The sequence below is a fragment of the Cebus imitator genome, unplaced genomic scaffold (assembly GCF_001604975.1).
Source record: "Cebus imitator isolate Cc_AM_T3 unplaced genomic scaffold, Cebus_imitator-1.0 Scaffold239, whole genome shotgun sequence".
NCBI classification, from domain to species: domain Eukaryota; kingdom Metazoa; phylum Chordata; class Mammalia; order Primates; family Cebidae; genus Cebus; species Cebus imitator.
The window spans coordinates 1,912,310-1,927,587 of record NW_016107554.1 but is presented as its reverse complement, the minus strand read 5'-3'; the positions used below and the strand labels follow the sequence as shown (position 1 = coordinate 1,927,587).

The following is a 15,278-nucleotide window of genomic DNA, read 5'->3' as shown; positions in this document are numbered from 1 at the left end:
TTCTGTGCCAGAAGTCAGAGTCCACCTGGTTAATATACAGTGCAAAACCAAAAAGGCTTCCATTATATTTCATGCCAGAAACAATCACCCAAGTAGTTAGGCATCAAAGTGAACTACCTTGAATTTATCAATTGCCTTTTATCCTCTACCTGCCACTTGAGACTTTGCTGTCCTCTGCGTATTGACAAACCCTATCTTACCTGGAGCAGGAATGTTTTTCAGTTTAAAACAAAAACAGGAAGACCATTATTCCTCCCGAGCTAAGAGCACTCAAGAGCTTTGCCAAAGTTGTAACTCCCCCAGGGCTCACTGCAGTTGATACAGAGCTCCAGGAACCTCCAACTTTGCACTTTGCAAGCGGTTCCTACTCAACAGATAAAAGGGAGAGACAGACACCCCAAAGTTAAATTTTAAATACCCTCTCACAGAGCCTTTCAGGTATAAAGATCACCTTAAAGACTAAAAGAATAGAATGGAAAGCATCTATATGTTACACATTCACTCAAAAAAGATTTTGCTACACAAGTTAATTAGTAGTTTCATACAAATGTCCATTTCTTTACTGTAATATACATACCTTGATTATGTAGGATGTTAATATTAGAGGAAGCTGGGCAAAGAATATGTCTTTGCATCTCTTCTATAAATGTAAATCTTTGCATCTCTTCTATAAATGTAAATCTATGTCCAAAATAAAAGGCTTTCAAAAATGTAGTGACATGCTAGGTAAGAGTCCCTACAGTATGCTCCTAAAGAATGACTGTAAGAACAGCATTACTGATGGAATGCTGTCGAAGTGAGAATTGAGTCATTTTCATCAACAATGTATCATTGGTAGCAACAGCACAGAGTTCCCCTAATCCAAAGCCATGGGAATAACACATCTTGCAAACCAAGGATTTAATAAGAGCTGAGCAAAAAAGAGAGTTTGTTCATAATGCTTCACATCTGGGCCATAAATATACCTTCTATATAAAATACTGCAGTAAACAGTATTGGCAGCAGGAGGTGAGGCAGGTATAGGGTGTGAGGAATGAAGTAAAAGAGAGAATATATGAATGCAATGAACTTGAAGGAAACAAATACTCGTTTTTATTTGGCATCTAGGATCAAATCGAGGAAGAATTTCCACATTTATATAAGTAACTTTATAATATAAAAGGAATAACACACTGGGACACAGGTCCTAGACACAAGAAAGTGTTTTTTTAACTTTTCCAAAGGAAGTTTCAGAAACACCCATCCAAGAGTTACTTGTTATAACCAAAGCATTTCAGAAGAATTTTAAAAAGCAATGAAAGGACAGAATACTTAGAGCCCACAGAAAACTTTCTAAGAAAGTTCTGAGGATGATCAAATCCAGAATCAAGAGCACTTTCAAGAATTTGAAGGCCTTTTACTTAAGGACCATGATCATTTAATCTTCTTTGCTAAGACCAAAAGAAAAGAGATTTATCCAGTTTAGAGGACCTCTTTGCAGACATGAGGAAGGTGGTCTTAAAATAATGGGTGAGGAAATATCTCACCAGGTCACCAAAGGTGATTACAATATTGTCTTTAGATGTCATTGCAAAGAGAAGAGGCTGCTTTTGCAAGGGTTTAATATAAACCTGCCTTAAAGCACAGAGGAAGAATAGATGGTCTATTTTGGGTCTGTTTCCTCCTGAATTCATGGAATCAAAGCATATATAATATGCAGCTGCTTTAATATTTCTTTGAAGAGTATTTGCTAGAGAGGAATCAGGAAACATTATTCTAGGACAGAAAGCACCAGTCACATCATGAAACTCAGGCGTAAAAAATCCCTTGAATGATCCAGTTTTCTAACCTTTCTTCTTATTTCATAGACTTTCTGAGGACATATGACCCACGAACCTGCAATTTAGGAGACAAGCTGACCTGGAACTAAGCTCTGATTTCTTTTCCAATAAGACAACTGAGATAAATTCATATGAGAATAAATCATGGCCCTAAACCAGAATCTTAAAAAAAAAAAAAATGCCGTTAGTCCCTGACACCTAATTTCAAGGGGCATATCCAGTCACATCCTATTTATAATACCCTTAAGGTAAAGTTAATCATTCTGTTTTTGAAATTTGTATTTTATTGCTCTTACGAATGAGAAAAAAACATAATCACCTGGTACACTGTGTTTGTACATTATTGTTTGAAAACCATACTGTGATAAACTCCTCCACCTCACCCCAAACAGCTTGGTAAAACCCCATTTCACTTTATACCAGTTTGTCCTTCCATTTATATTTTAATAGAATAATTTGGTCAGACAGCCAAAGGACTCCCCACTAATGAAATAAGGATTTGCTAAGAAAAATCAATTTGTAAGTTGCCTTAGCATCCGTCAAAGACAAAAACAGTTATGAAAGTCTGAAACACAGCAACCATCCTCAGACTCGAAAGAACCAGTAGGACAGTATGTATTAGAGTCAAGCAAAGGGTTAACACAGCTGATTTGTAGGTTAAGAGAAGGATGCAACATAATGTTTTAAGACAAACATCTGGAGGGAAAAAAAGTAGTATTTTGTTTCCACCTCAAGAAATTGCAGACAAACATGAAGCGAATCACTTCACCAGAATACTCAATTATCTGAACGTGCTAATTAACTAAATGTAATCAACCTGCTTTCAGTCCTCTCTTCACCTGCTGTAGTGTTCTAGTGCATTGCCTTCCTTATTCCTCACAACCGGTAAAATATTAGACAGTCTGCGTGGTGCATCAAAGGGAAACAAATAAGCACACATTTTTGCTGACGGCAGGAATTTCTCATGCTCAGGGCATATGAATCAACAATATGGAAATGACAGCACTGGTTGTATATTTTAATTATTCTCCACACCTATTTTGCAAAAGAGACTTAAAGTTCAATTAGGTAATATGATGCTCAGTTATGGTTATTTCATAAAACTGAGCACAGACAGTCATTTAAAGTAGTAAATATGCAGTCATGACAGAATTAAATATTCATGAAATCAAGAGCGACTGGAAAGCTGAGGATATCGGAATATTAAAATTCATCATAGTTTTCACAATGTAAATCTTGTATGCATTTGTAAGGCACCCCGGTCGCATCTAAAGTGTGTTCAAATTCTAGTTCCTTGGTAAACTGCCATTTAAATAACAATATTTATTTTGGAAGATAAACAACAATTTTGATTCTTAGCTCCGTTTCAAAATGCAAAACAATTCCGAACATTTGCAAATCTGAACTTGTTAAGTGAGCCTGTCTCCAAACACTGAACAGCAATTCAATGTGATCCTGACACATTTCCAGCATTTGTTTAATCCACTAGTGTCTTAGGAAAGCTCTAACAGAAACCAAGGCAATCTCCAAGAAGGGGCACTTTATGACACACAATTCTGTTCTAACTAGAAGTGCCCATTTTCCTGCACACTTCTTTAAGTGAGCAAAAGTGAGAAAGTAGACTGACTCATTTGGTTCCAATATTCTGATTTGTTGAACCAACTTTTCCCCAATATTACCAGCCAGTTTCAAAATATACTAACAAATATACAGTGTACACTTTATGCAGATAAAACAAAGCAACATTAGCTTCCACAAAACTAAACTCAGAGTGTGTGAAGGAAGACTACCCAGAGACAAAGCTGTAATAAACACACCCTCCTGATACTACCAAGGCAGTATTTTCTCTGCCATTTCCTCTACTTTACAATTTTCTCAGCAGAAGAGACATCAGCACCAGAAAATAACATTCAAGCCATTTCTTATTAGAATCCAATTACCTGAAGAACTCCTCTTTCCACAGCAAGTAGCAGGTATCCCCTGGTCTACAATGACACAGCAGGGCTGCAAAAGATTTGTAGGGCTCATCTGCTGCCAGCCTCTTGATCCCTGCCCTCCTAGAAGGAGGATACCAGGTCAGGAGGAGGACCTCCAGCTTAGAGCAGGGTTAAGCAAGGCACTCCGTTCTGCAAATGAGCCAAACTTTGCTCCCATTATCATCTTTAGGTTGATGTCACCTCCCTCCAAGGAGTCTCAGAAGCCACTTGGCAGCTCCTAAAGATAGGTTTTCCCGGTCCTATATCATCCAAATAAGCCTCAGTTACACGGCGAGGGCAAGCAAAGGTCTCAACACTGCTCTGCTGAGGTGCTGTGCTCGCCCAGAGCATCACACCGCCTGTACCAGAAGACTTTTCTCTGCACACACCGCTGAGCACTGAAACCAGGACAGACTTCTGCACATATCCTCCAGTTCGGAAAGTCACTGGCACCCATGGATTCCCTTAATCTTAAACCTTCTTCACATCTGCCACCCCCACCCCCACACAAACGAGGGAAGGGGGTTGGGGAGCGGAGGGGTTAAAGTGACAGCCACGACAGCAACTCCTTGGTTTTGTTCAAAAGGTATCACAGCGCCAACACTGTGGACCTACCTTGCTCTCTCCTTTCTCGCCGTTGGGTCTCGTCTCGGGATCGTCGCTGTCCTCAGCTCCGGCACTCTCGCCGGGCAGTTCATCCTGAGCCAGCGGCTGCGGCGGCGGCTGGGGCTGGGGCGGCTGTGGCGGCGCCTGGCAGGCTCCGCCAACCCCCTGGGAGCGGGGGATGGGCTCCGGGCGCGGAGAAACTCCCTCAACATCCATCTCCATCTTCCCATTCACTGGAGGGCAAGACAAAAGCGGAGCGGAGACTTGGCAGCGGCGCCCGGCAGCTCCTCAGCTGCCCGTGGCACGCATGGCTCGCCGAGGAGGGGCCGCCTCCCGCGCGCCCTCCCTCCTGCCACCCTTCGCCCGCGCTCCCCGCGGCTCCGCTCGCCTGCTCGGCTCCGGCACTGGCGGCGTCTGGGCCGGGAAGCGCGAGGAGCGGGTGGCCGCGTGTCCTTGGAGCGCTGGCCTTCAGGCGCCCCCGGCAGTCCCGCTAAGCAGAGCGCATCCCGGCGGCGGCGGCGCCTCCCAGCGCGCTCCCAGCCTCAGGGCCGCTCGAGGACTTGCTCTTCAGCCTGGCCCACGCTCCTCGCCGCTTTCCAGCGTCTCTTGGGGCCCCTCGGCGTTTCCCCTCCCTACCAACCTTCTGAACAAAGTTGCTGGAAGAACAAACCTGATCGCCGGGATGTGCCCGGCCAAACTGGCAAGAATAGGGACTGTCAGGTGTAAGTGAAATCTACCGTCCCCGCCCGCTGACCAAGCGCCGACCCTCAGCCTTACCCCCTCCCCAACGCAAAGGAGCGGAGGAAAGGAGGGGTCTCCGACCTGGGCGAGGTGGCGGCGGGAGGACTAGAAAGAGGAGCGTGCGGAGGGCTGGCGCGTCCACCCCCAACCCCAGTGACCCTCGCCTCCGCGCTGGCCCTGGTCCCCTCCCTCCCGAGGCCGCGCGCGCCTCCGGGGTCAGTCCCTTCGGGCTGTGCGTGTGTGTGTCCCAGAGCTCCGCTCCGGGGTCTGCTCTGCTGCTGGTGGCTCCGCGCCGCACAGCCCTGCACTAAAGAACTGGAGTAGACAAGGAGAAGCCAACGGCAAATTCTGGGCAGGAATCGACCTACCCTTGCCTCTGGCCAGGTCGCAGGTTAGAACCGGGAAGGGGTGGGGCCCCTCGGGGACCGCGAGGACGCGAGTCTCGCGGCGCGCCGGAGTTTGGCGTAAAGGTCGGCAGCAGAGGGTCGATGGGGTAGGAGGAGTGAGAAGCGAGAAGTCGCTGCCAGGCATTTACTGCAATGTGCCCGGGGCGGGCGCCAGCTGGGCGCCGTCTCTTTTTGGTGGTGAGTTCCGTGCTGGAAGAGCGACCTCAGCAGAGCAGGGCTCCACCAGGAAGCTTCGGTGGTGACCCCAGGGCGAGCGGTGCGCTGCGTCTACAATTTAGACAGAGATGGCGAGGGTAGACTTGGAAGTTCTTAAATCGGGGTTCACCGTTAGTCAAGTGATCAGGATGACTTCTCAATTTAACAGCACTTAATGCTGGGTAGTAGCTTACAACTTCACGGGAACTGCTACCGCAACTCTGCAGGTTCAGGAGGGACCTTCAAGCAGCTATGGAGATAAATGGCGGGTTATCAAGAACCTGTTCAATATTAAATACAGCCCATTGTTCTGGGCCTTGAGTTCCCTAATGCTCCCAAATGGATCAGCAGATTAATGAACTATTCATGCATTTCTTAGCAGATGATGGCTTTTTTTTCCCTAACATGTATCACAGATCACACTTGCTTGAAGAAACTGGAAAATTGCATTGCTCATCCCGTGAATGCTTTCCATTAACTTTAAACACAACTTTTACATATCAAGACATACTGCCCTTTAGATGCAGTTACACAAGAACACATCATTAGGTTGTATTCCTCAATGCTATCTCTTAATCTGACGCTGCATGTGTGACAGAAATTAATTGCCACTTTCCTCAGTGTAGACAACCAATCTGAATAATGCAATGTGAACAAGCTTTTGAAAAAGAAGAAAAAGTTTAGGGACCAAATTACCCATTCTCTTTTCCTTAAAATTTTCTAAAAATTAGATTTCCAGTTCATTTTCTAAATTGGGAACTTGTTAAAAATAGAGTAACCTCCTCCCCAGTACCTGGTAATAAACCAACAACCATTATAGAATATTTAAAATGATCAATTAGATTTTATGTGTAATGTACTTAGCAGAGTGTCTTAGTGCATAGTGAGCACCTAACATTGTTATATTGAGAACAGTAAGATAATATACATTCACAGTGCGCATTCACCTGAAGACCTTGATTTACAAAAAAGAAACTACCAGTTTAAATCGCCTTTATTTAAATTTCCTACAAGATATTTGGTATCTTTAGAGAATGAAACCCCTTCTGAAGACAGGAAGAAAGTCAATAGTATTTTGTGCAATAAAGGTTTGAATTTGTCAGGTTTTTTTTTTTCTACAGTGTAGAAATAAAAATCAGTCGGTTCAGACAGCAGCAGGAATAGCTGACTGGTAAGTTATTATGCTTCCATGCTTGCTACTTCCAAAATATGTTTGTGAACTTCTTTCAAGCTTTAAATGAAGATTAAATCAAAATAAATATACAATACTTCAATTTAATTTGTTCTAAATTTAGACATGTCCTTTTAAACGTTCTTATTGTTAAATGCAAATATTTCTCTTTTCTTCTGCCCCTCTATTTTTGGGGGACATAGTTTTTTTTAAGCATCTGTCACAAGTAAATATGGACTCGGAAAATATATTACATTTCAAAACTGTTGATTGCACCTAATTATGCATGTAAATTGCTACTTCAAGCATCCAGACAGCTTGCAACATTTTGAAAATTTTGCCCTACTAGTCATCTGAGGTATTTGTGTTACTATTTTGCAATTGCCTCAAATGACTCTTCATTTCCCAATTAACTTTCCATGAGTGATAGGTCTATGAATAATTTTGACCGTTGGCTTTCTCTTCTCAGGTGATTTAAATTAGTAAATCAGCACTTTTAGCAACATCACCCTTCTTCCTATTTATACCAGACCTCTTGATTTTTTGAGTTCCTGAGACGGTAGTTTACAAAAAGGTATCCTGGGAGAGTAGTCACTCTAACTCCTTGCTACTGAGTATGATCCACAAACCAGCAGCTTCCCAGCATCTGGGAGTTTGTTAGAAATGCAGTCTTGGGCCCTCCCCTAGACCTACTGAATCAGAATCTACTTCGAACAAGTGATTCCTACCACATTTAAGTTTAAGACCCAGTGCTTGGCACATCATATGGTTGGTCTTTCTACATTATAATCATCTATGAGCACTCAATATTTCCCTAAAATACTACCAAGAAAGGCTAATTAGGAAAACACAATTTAACAACTTTTTTTTTAAGACATTATATTCCCCACCACCTCTCATCCTCCAGGATCTTAGTGTGGCATAATGAAAACTTTCATAAATTAAGAATTTATCTGTATTGTATCTCTGGTAATAAATTAAATGCATACAGTTTTCTGAAATCAAAAGGCATTAACCTAAAAAGCACTTTATCTTGAATAATAAGCTTTATGCAAATATGCGGAACTACTTCCCTAAAAACTTGGTTATTCTTGAACTTCTTTCTACTTGAGACTTAAAAGTCCACAGTTTTTTTTCTGCTGGGATTACTAATTCCTTGTGTTGCAAAGCAAACAGAAACCAAGTGCTTGTCTGTGCAGTGGCAATCTAGTAAAGCTACAATAATTTGGAGTGAGTTTGGACCAAATTATGTGCCACAATATTTTTAGGAACTATCAAAAATAATTATAAGAATTTCTTTAAATGACACAGATCGATAAATTGTTACTTTAAAAGGCTATCTACTATAGTACTTTTCACCTTTAATGTATATGAAGTCACCCGGAAAATGCTGTTAAATGCAGATTATGATTCAGTAGGACTGGGTTTGGGCCTGAGACTACATTTCCAACAAACATCCAGGTAAAGCTAGTGCTTCTGGTCCTCAGACCTAATGGGTTTGCTTTATTACCATTAATGTTTCTCAAGTTTAATCATGTGGGAAACTTTTGAAAATCTTCAATGCACAGACTACTAGGCCCCAGAAAAATTAAATCAGAATATTTGCAGCTGGGATCTAAGGACAAGTAGCCTTTAAGCCTCTCCAGGTGATTACAATGTGTAGCCAAGACTGATAAACAGTGCTGTAAGTCAGTGAGTGATTCTCCAAGTGTGAGCCCCAAACCAGCAGCAATAGTACCTGGGAATTTTTTGGAAATGTACACTTTAGTGTCCATCCCACACCTATCAAATCAGAAACTCTAGAGGTGAGATCCAGCAATCCATGTTTTAACAAGGCATGATTTTGAAGCATGCTCAAGTTTGAGATCCACTGCTATGATCAAAGATTCTCTGTGACTGCATGTGAGAATCACCTGGGGAGTGTTCAAAAAACACTGATTTCCTCCCCCACGATCAATTAAATTATAATATCTGAGGGTGAAATCTAACATGTTAATGTTTAAAAGTTCCCCCAGGTGATTCCAATTGTGCAGACAAGGTTGAAAAGGATGTCTATAGACTGAATTTTTATGTATGCAAATCAGTGTTTCCATGGAGCAGCAGTTGCTTCTATGTTAGTTTAAAAATTTTTTTTTCTTCCTTAATCTGCAAAAATTGAATACCTAGAAAGGTAGAGTACTATCTCAATTATCATAGATTCAAATTAGTGTATTCAGTATTTTCCAGTGAGCCATTTTTTCTTCTTGGTAACATGACAGCAGCTTCTGCTTTCTTCAGAAGGACTCTGATGTGAAATGATTCAGTTTTAAGTGGCTGTGAGGTGTACCCTGGCACCAGCCTTCAGTGATTAAAGATTCCTGTGTCAGATTGGTTAACTATCTTCAGGGATGTTGCTGTAAATTAAGTCAATGCTATTAAGGACTTTAGCACGTTGCTACCCTAAGTGCAATTCACAGATCATCACCTGGGTGCCCATCAGTATCACCGAGGAGCTGTTTATTAATGCTGACTTTCAGGTCCCACCCCAGACTACTGAATCAGTGTCTGCACGTTAGGATCCCCATGTGATATGTATGAACATTTAAAGTTTAAGGAGCACAACTATAGTGTATCCCCCCGTGATATGCAAAGGTAGTATTTAACCAGCCACTTAATCCTAACTTTTACATCTCTTGGTTCTTAATGGATGTACATCCATTCTGAGAACCTTGCAGGACTCTTGTGGGTAACCTTCCAATTGTAGAGGAATCTACAAGCATCCTTTCCTTTACTTTAACCATTCTGGGCTTAGCTCCACTGTCCAGAAGAACTTTCTGCAATGATAGCAATGGTCTTTATCTGTGCTCTTCAATAAGTAGCCACCAGCCACATATGGCTGTTGAACAAATGAATTGGCTAATGTGACTGAGAAGCTGAATTTTAATTTTGTTTCACTTTAAATTATTTTAAATTTAAATGGCCTTATGAGGTTATTGCCTCCACTATTGAACAGCACAGCTCAAGAGTAATCATCTTTCCTCTTGTTCAACCCTTATTCGTGATTCCAGGTTGCACACCAGCCCCTCCTTCTCAGCTTTTGTATGTATTAATCCCCAGTGAATGCACCAGGAAGAAAAACATCTGCCTTGCCACCTCATTTACATAATAAGTAACATTATGCTTATTATTTTGAATGAGAGGAGTTTAACTTGAATTAAATGCCAACAAAAGTTGTCAAAACCTTTTTCATAGTATTCATAATTGCCTAGCTTTAATTTTACAGCCTTTTCAAATATCAGCAGACATAGAATGCATTTGGAAACTGCTTTAAGAAAAAGAGACAAAAGACTGCAAATGGATTCCAAGTACAGGATACATAAAGACATGCCCCCCCCTCACCCACCCCAAGCATCTTGTTGGTATATAATGGAAAGTTGATTACATTGAGTGAATCTATGTTGAAAGTAAATATCAAAACTTGCAGATTACTCTAAAAATGGAAGGTGAAATGCAAAACAAAAAAGAGATCAGGAGCTAACAGTACCAGAAGATAGCAAATGAATTTCAAAATAGAAATGTACTCAACACTTAGTCTGAATATGAAATATCTATGGAACCAACGGAATGTGATGGGATGGGATGGGGTGAGATGAGAGGAGAGGGGATAAAACAAAAACACTCATGATTTGAAAACAGCAGCCAGCCCCCTTGAGCTTTGTCTTCTCTGGGATAAGAATAACAACAACAACCACATTTATAATTGCACTGCCTATCATTGCTTAAGTGTGCTCTGTACATTATCCTCTATAATCCTTTCAATAACTATAAGGTGGGTGTGATCAGGAAAAAAAATTATTCTGGCGATTTGGATTATTATTTTATTTGGATTATTATTTTAACACACCTCAGAAAGGCAGAATAAAAATAAGCAAATCCCTACTTGAGAGGGAAGAGGATAGTGTTAAAGTCAGCCCGTTTCTTTGATTGAAAAAGGATGTGCATCACTTCTAAGCTGAATTAGCCACAACCTGTCTTATAAAAGGAGGCTAACACTAGGAAAATATTTCATCAGGGTCTGTGCCTTGCCCAGCTGTTGATTTGGTACTGTGTGATTCAAAATTATTCCCACAAAGAGATGTGTAGCTAAGGGCAACAGCCTCACTTCTGCAGGATGGTCACTTCATAGCAACTGAAACCAATAAATAGACTGTTGTTGTTGTCCTCAGGAAAGAAACTCCAAGGGACTTCAGATAATATGATTTCAGGAGGCTGCCCAGGAGCTCAGACACCATTCAAAACATCTTGACTTTCATGCGGGCTTCTTAAGACCCACCTCACTAAGGCTTCGTTTTCTCAAAAATGGAGGGCAAGTTTCTTCATAGGCCACATCAATCCAGTTCAAAAGGGAGGGAGCAGAGTAGGGATGAAAGAAGACAAAAATATTTACTCCTTCAGTGATGAGCTAAAAGGGCCAAACTCTGTTCTGTGTGTCTACACCTTTGCTGACATCTTAATAAAATTAAGCCACAAACCCTAATAGTTGTCTTGAGCAATGTTTAGATGCACCACCCTTTACTTGCTCAAACACACACGTTTCTTAACAGACAACTAAAATTTTATGTGTAGTTTGGGGACATAAGAATTCCCAGGATTCTGAACTTTAATTTTGGGGTCACCTGAAAATTTTTCCAGACCTTTTCAGTCTGAAGAACAGTCACAATCTGCCCAAGCAATATCAGAGCAATTCTGCCTTAGTGAGCTGACCCATTTGGCTTGTGCAGAATATCAGCATTGCTGAGCTGGTTCTGACAACTGGTGCTTCTGAATGTTTGGGTGTGGTGCTCAGAAATGCAGTCCCTCTCCTATGATCTCCTACGTCTGATTATTTCTGTGCCCTTTACTTTGATTTGGGCCTCCCAGCTTGGATTCCTGGTTGCCATACTGGGGATCTTCCATATTTTCGTTTACTGGGATCTTTGCTAGATAGTGAAGCCATAGAGATGAACCATGTGGTGATCTTTGCCTTGTAAACAACAGCAATATGGATATTTAAAGTATGCCGCAAAAATACTCTGAGAGCACTAGAAACAACAGAAGTCAGTATACACCCACTTATCCCAGAGGTTCCAGCAACCAGAATATTCTCCCTGTGTATCCTTTAGGAGTCTTAAAAAGGGAACTCAGTAAATAACCAACCCAAGTTCTTAAGCTGAGAAATAAGGCAAAAGAATATTCAGGGCCAAAATATCACCTCTATTACTGATAACATCTAGGTTAGAGGATGTATCTTGTATCTGTAAGCAAATGGTCTTCCTGTTTATGAACACTAAGATCAGGCAGACAAATTCACCCAGTGACAAATAGTGTGGGCATGTGTCCTGCAGGCAGCTAGCTCCCAGATAGTAAAACGAAGAGACCAGCAAACTCAGTCCATTTTTTTTTTTTCAAATTCACTATACAGATAAGACACCTCTCCAGGGGCAGAGAGTGAAAGAGTTGAGAGAGGCCAGGGATGTTGTGCTAGTTGAACTTCATACACATGGAAAGAAACAGATATGGGGAAGAAGTGTTACACCTCCCAGGTGAATTCTGCTTCAACTTCTGCCCTGTATCCTGTATCCCATGTCCCAATTCCCCTTGCCTTGTGACTGTTGTCTCCTGTGGCGGGGGAGAACTCAGAAACATACCGTGGATAGCTCCGTTTCCTGCCTCTTGTATCCACTTACTGGCCCTATATAACTGTCGGGTCACCATCAGCTCTACCAGCCACACTTCCCTCAGTTGCAGAACTAATGACAACTAACAACAACCTAGACATGGTTGGTCAAAATTAGCATTCCCGGTACAAAGCTGTCAAAATTAAATTCCTGACCTGGCTCTCATTAGCATCATGCTCATATCTCCTGAGCAAACCAGAAATTTTACGAAGGCATAAAGCTAGCAGAGGAGGTGCTCTAGCAAGTACCTTTTATCTTACAAGTGCCTAATAAATATTACATTTTCTTAATTTGGCTTTTTAAACCACAAATTATCTTTCATATCCTCATGTAGTATGTTTTAGAAGATCTACCTAAAGCAGTGCCTTGTACATGGTAGGAGCTAAATAAATGTTTCAGAATGAATATTAAAAACCTTTTATGTGAATGACTTTGCATCTCATCTCGGAAATTGTAGTCTTCAAAAAAGTAAAACAAGAATGGACTATTTGGAAACTAGGTTTTCACCATGGATTTACTATGATCACTCGTTTGTATCAATTTCACTGAACCACTGTAGGAGGGCGAGTAACTGTAACTTCACACAGGTATCTTTTCTAGAGTCTCCATTTCCCTCTTTATGAAATAACATGTCATTTGTTTAACTCAAAAACTCTGAGATTATAATAGTAGATACCTTCTGACTAGTTAATTGCACACTGAAAGTATCAGATAATCAAGTGAAGGTGGGAAACTTGTAGTTTTTAATGGTATGCTTTCATTTACATCTATTAAAAAGCACTTCTCTTCTATTTCTAGATATGGCCATTGATCCCCTGGTCATTATGTTCTTTATCTGTACACTTTGCTTTCCACTTTGAAATCAGAGTATAACAAGCATGTACAACTATGGTAAATAATTAGATGTGACATTTTGGAAAATGATCATTTAAATGTAAATAGAAAACAGATAAGAAAAAATAACCCACAAAGGCAGTGATAAACATAATAAATAATCCTCTAGGGAGAACCAGAAGAGTGTGGATGATGAGTTAGAAGGTGCACCTGCTAGCTGAGTGTGGCTATGGGTGCCCTTAATTCCAGCTACTCGGGAGGCTGAGACAGGAGTATTGCTTGGACCCGGGAGGCAGAGGTTGCAGTGAGTCGAGATCACACCACTGCACTCCAGCCTGGGCAACAAGAGTGAAACTCCATCTCAAAATAAATAAATAAATAAAACCCACAGAAGGTGCATCTGGATAAATTTCTAGAGCAAAGAGAAAGACCACTATACTGGAGAAAGAGAAATTTTGGTGGGTGATACATACCTTTTTCATATTTTGATATTCTCACATACCTAAAGAAAAACATACACACTTAGACGTTAAGGCATATATAAATGCCAACCGTTTGCTTCTTCTCACTATTCACTATTCCCTTTCTTTTTACCCCTTAGTATTCAGGCTCCCAGACCTCTGCTCTGTCAACACTGTTCTGTCATATGTCACTCATCACCTCTTTACTGCAGGAATCGGTGCCTTTGTGGTTCATTTATCTTCATCATTCATCTGTCTCTTATTTCACTCAAATTTTATCAAAAATTTTTTCAAATTAAATTAAGGACCTTCACATTTTCTGAAGAAAATTTGAGTGAAACAATTAATCTTACACAGCCTTGATTCCTCCTCCTCTTCTGACTATTCCCTCACCAACTCCCATCTTTACTCTTTGTTCCCTATTCATGCCCAAGTGACCTGTTCTACTCCATTCATATTCTTTCTTCAGAGAGCTCACAAAACTTCAACTTTCTAGTTCTTGGGGAAATAGCACTCCTATTAATCACCAGAGAGATTAAACACAGCACTATGCATTTAATGTATAACAATTTCTTTAATTATCATAACAGCCCCACTGCAATAAGCATTGCTAGCTCCATTTTATGCCTGAGGAAAGTGATGTTCTGACAGTGTAAGTAGAATGCCTAAAGCCACAATCCTGGTAATAGTAGAAACAGGCATTTGAATTCAGGCCTGTCAGACTCAAATTTCATGATCCTTTCCACCTACATATGTCAATGATCTCTTAATATATAAAAAATTACCCCCAGAACTTAATACTCTAAAATAATAAAAATAATTTATGATACTCACACATCTGCAATTCAGACAAAGCTTGGTAGATGTGATATGCCTCAGCTCTATTCCACATCATCTGTTTCCAGTGGGGATTGAAAGCTCCACATTGAAGATGGCTCACTCATGTGGCTGGCAAGTTGGTATTGGCTGATGGCTGGGGTTCAGGGGCTGTGGGCCAGGGGTCTCTGTTCCTCTTCACATGAGCTCACCAAAGGCTGCTTGGGCTTCCTCACAAGATGGTGGCTGTGTTCTAGGAGCAAATAATCTATGAGAACAAGGCAGAAATCTAAAACAAGGCTATTTTTTCTATACTCTGTTGGTCAAGGCAAACACAGAGGCCTACCCAGGTTCAAGGGGAGAGGACACAGACTCCACCTCTTGATATGGAAGTAGTAAAGTACTAAAAGAGAATGTAGGATAAGAGAAAACACTGTTGTAGCAATATATGGAAAAAACAAGCTGCTGCTACATGATGATTCCTCTATAAATCCCATCTATTAAAATGACTTTCAAATTTATTTGTAAGCCCTGACATTGCTTCTGAGGCCCGTT

At 41.1% G+C, this 15,278-nt stretch overlaps 1 protein-coding gene and 1 long non-coding RNA gene across 3 annotated transcripts in view; both read right to left on the bottom strand.

The window, feature by feature from the left end:
* LOC119466904 overlaps positions 1-4,262 on the bottom strand; it is a 185,694-nt gene extending 181,432 nt beyond the window's left edge. The window contains exon 1 of one of the 2 annotated variants that reach the window (XR_005195412.1): positions 3,761-4,262. This is a non-coding gene — a long non-coding RNA (uncharacterized LOC119466904). The remainder of the gene's footprint in view (positions 1-3,760) is intronic. The other variant, XR_005195413.1, reaches the window with a different exon arrangement.
* LOC108282351 overlaps positions 1-5,830 on the bottom strand; it is a 611,237-nt gene extending 605,407 nt beyond the window's left edge. Inside the window, exons 1-2 of the mRNA XM_037727750.1 lie at positions 5,512-5,830; positions 4,412-4,635 (exon numbers count right to left, since the gene is read on the bottom strand). Of these exons, the coding sequence (XP_037583678.1) occupies positions 4,412-4,635; positions 5,512-5,674 (387 nt within the window). The 5' untranslated portion in view covers positions 5,675-5,830. The remainder of the gene's footprint in view (positions 1-4,411; positions 4,636-5,511) is intronic.
* Positions 5,831-15,278: the final 9,448 nt, after the last annotated feature.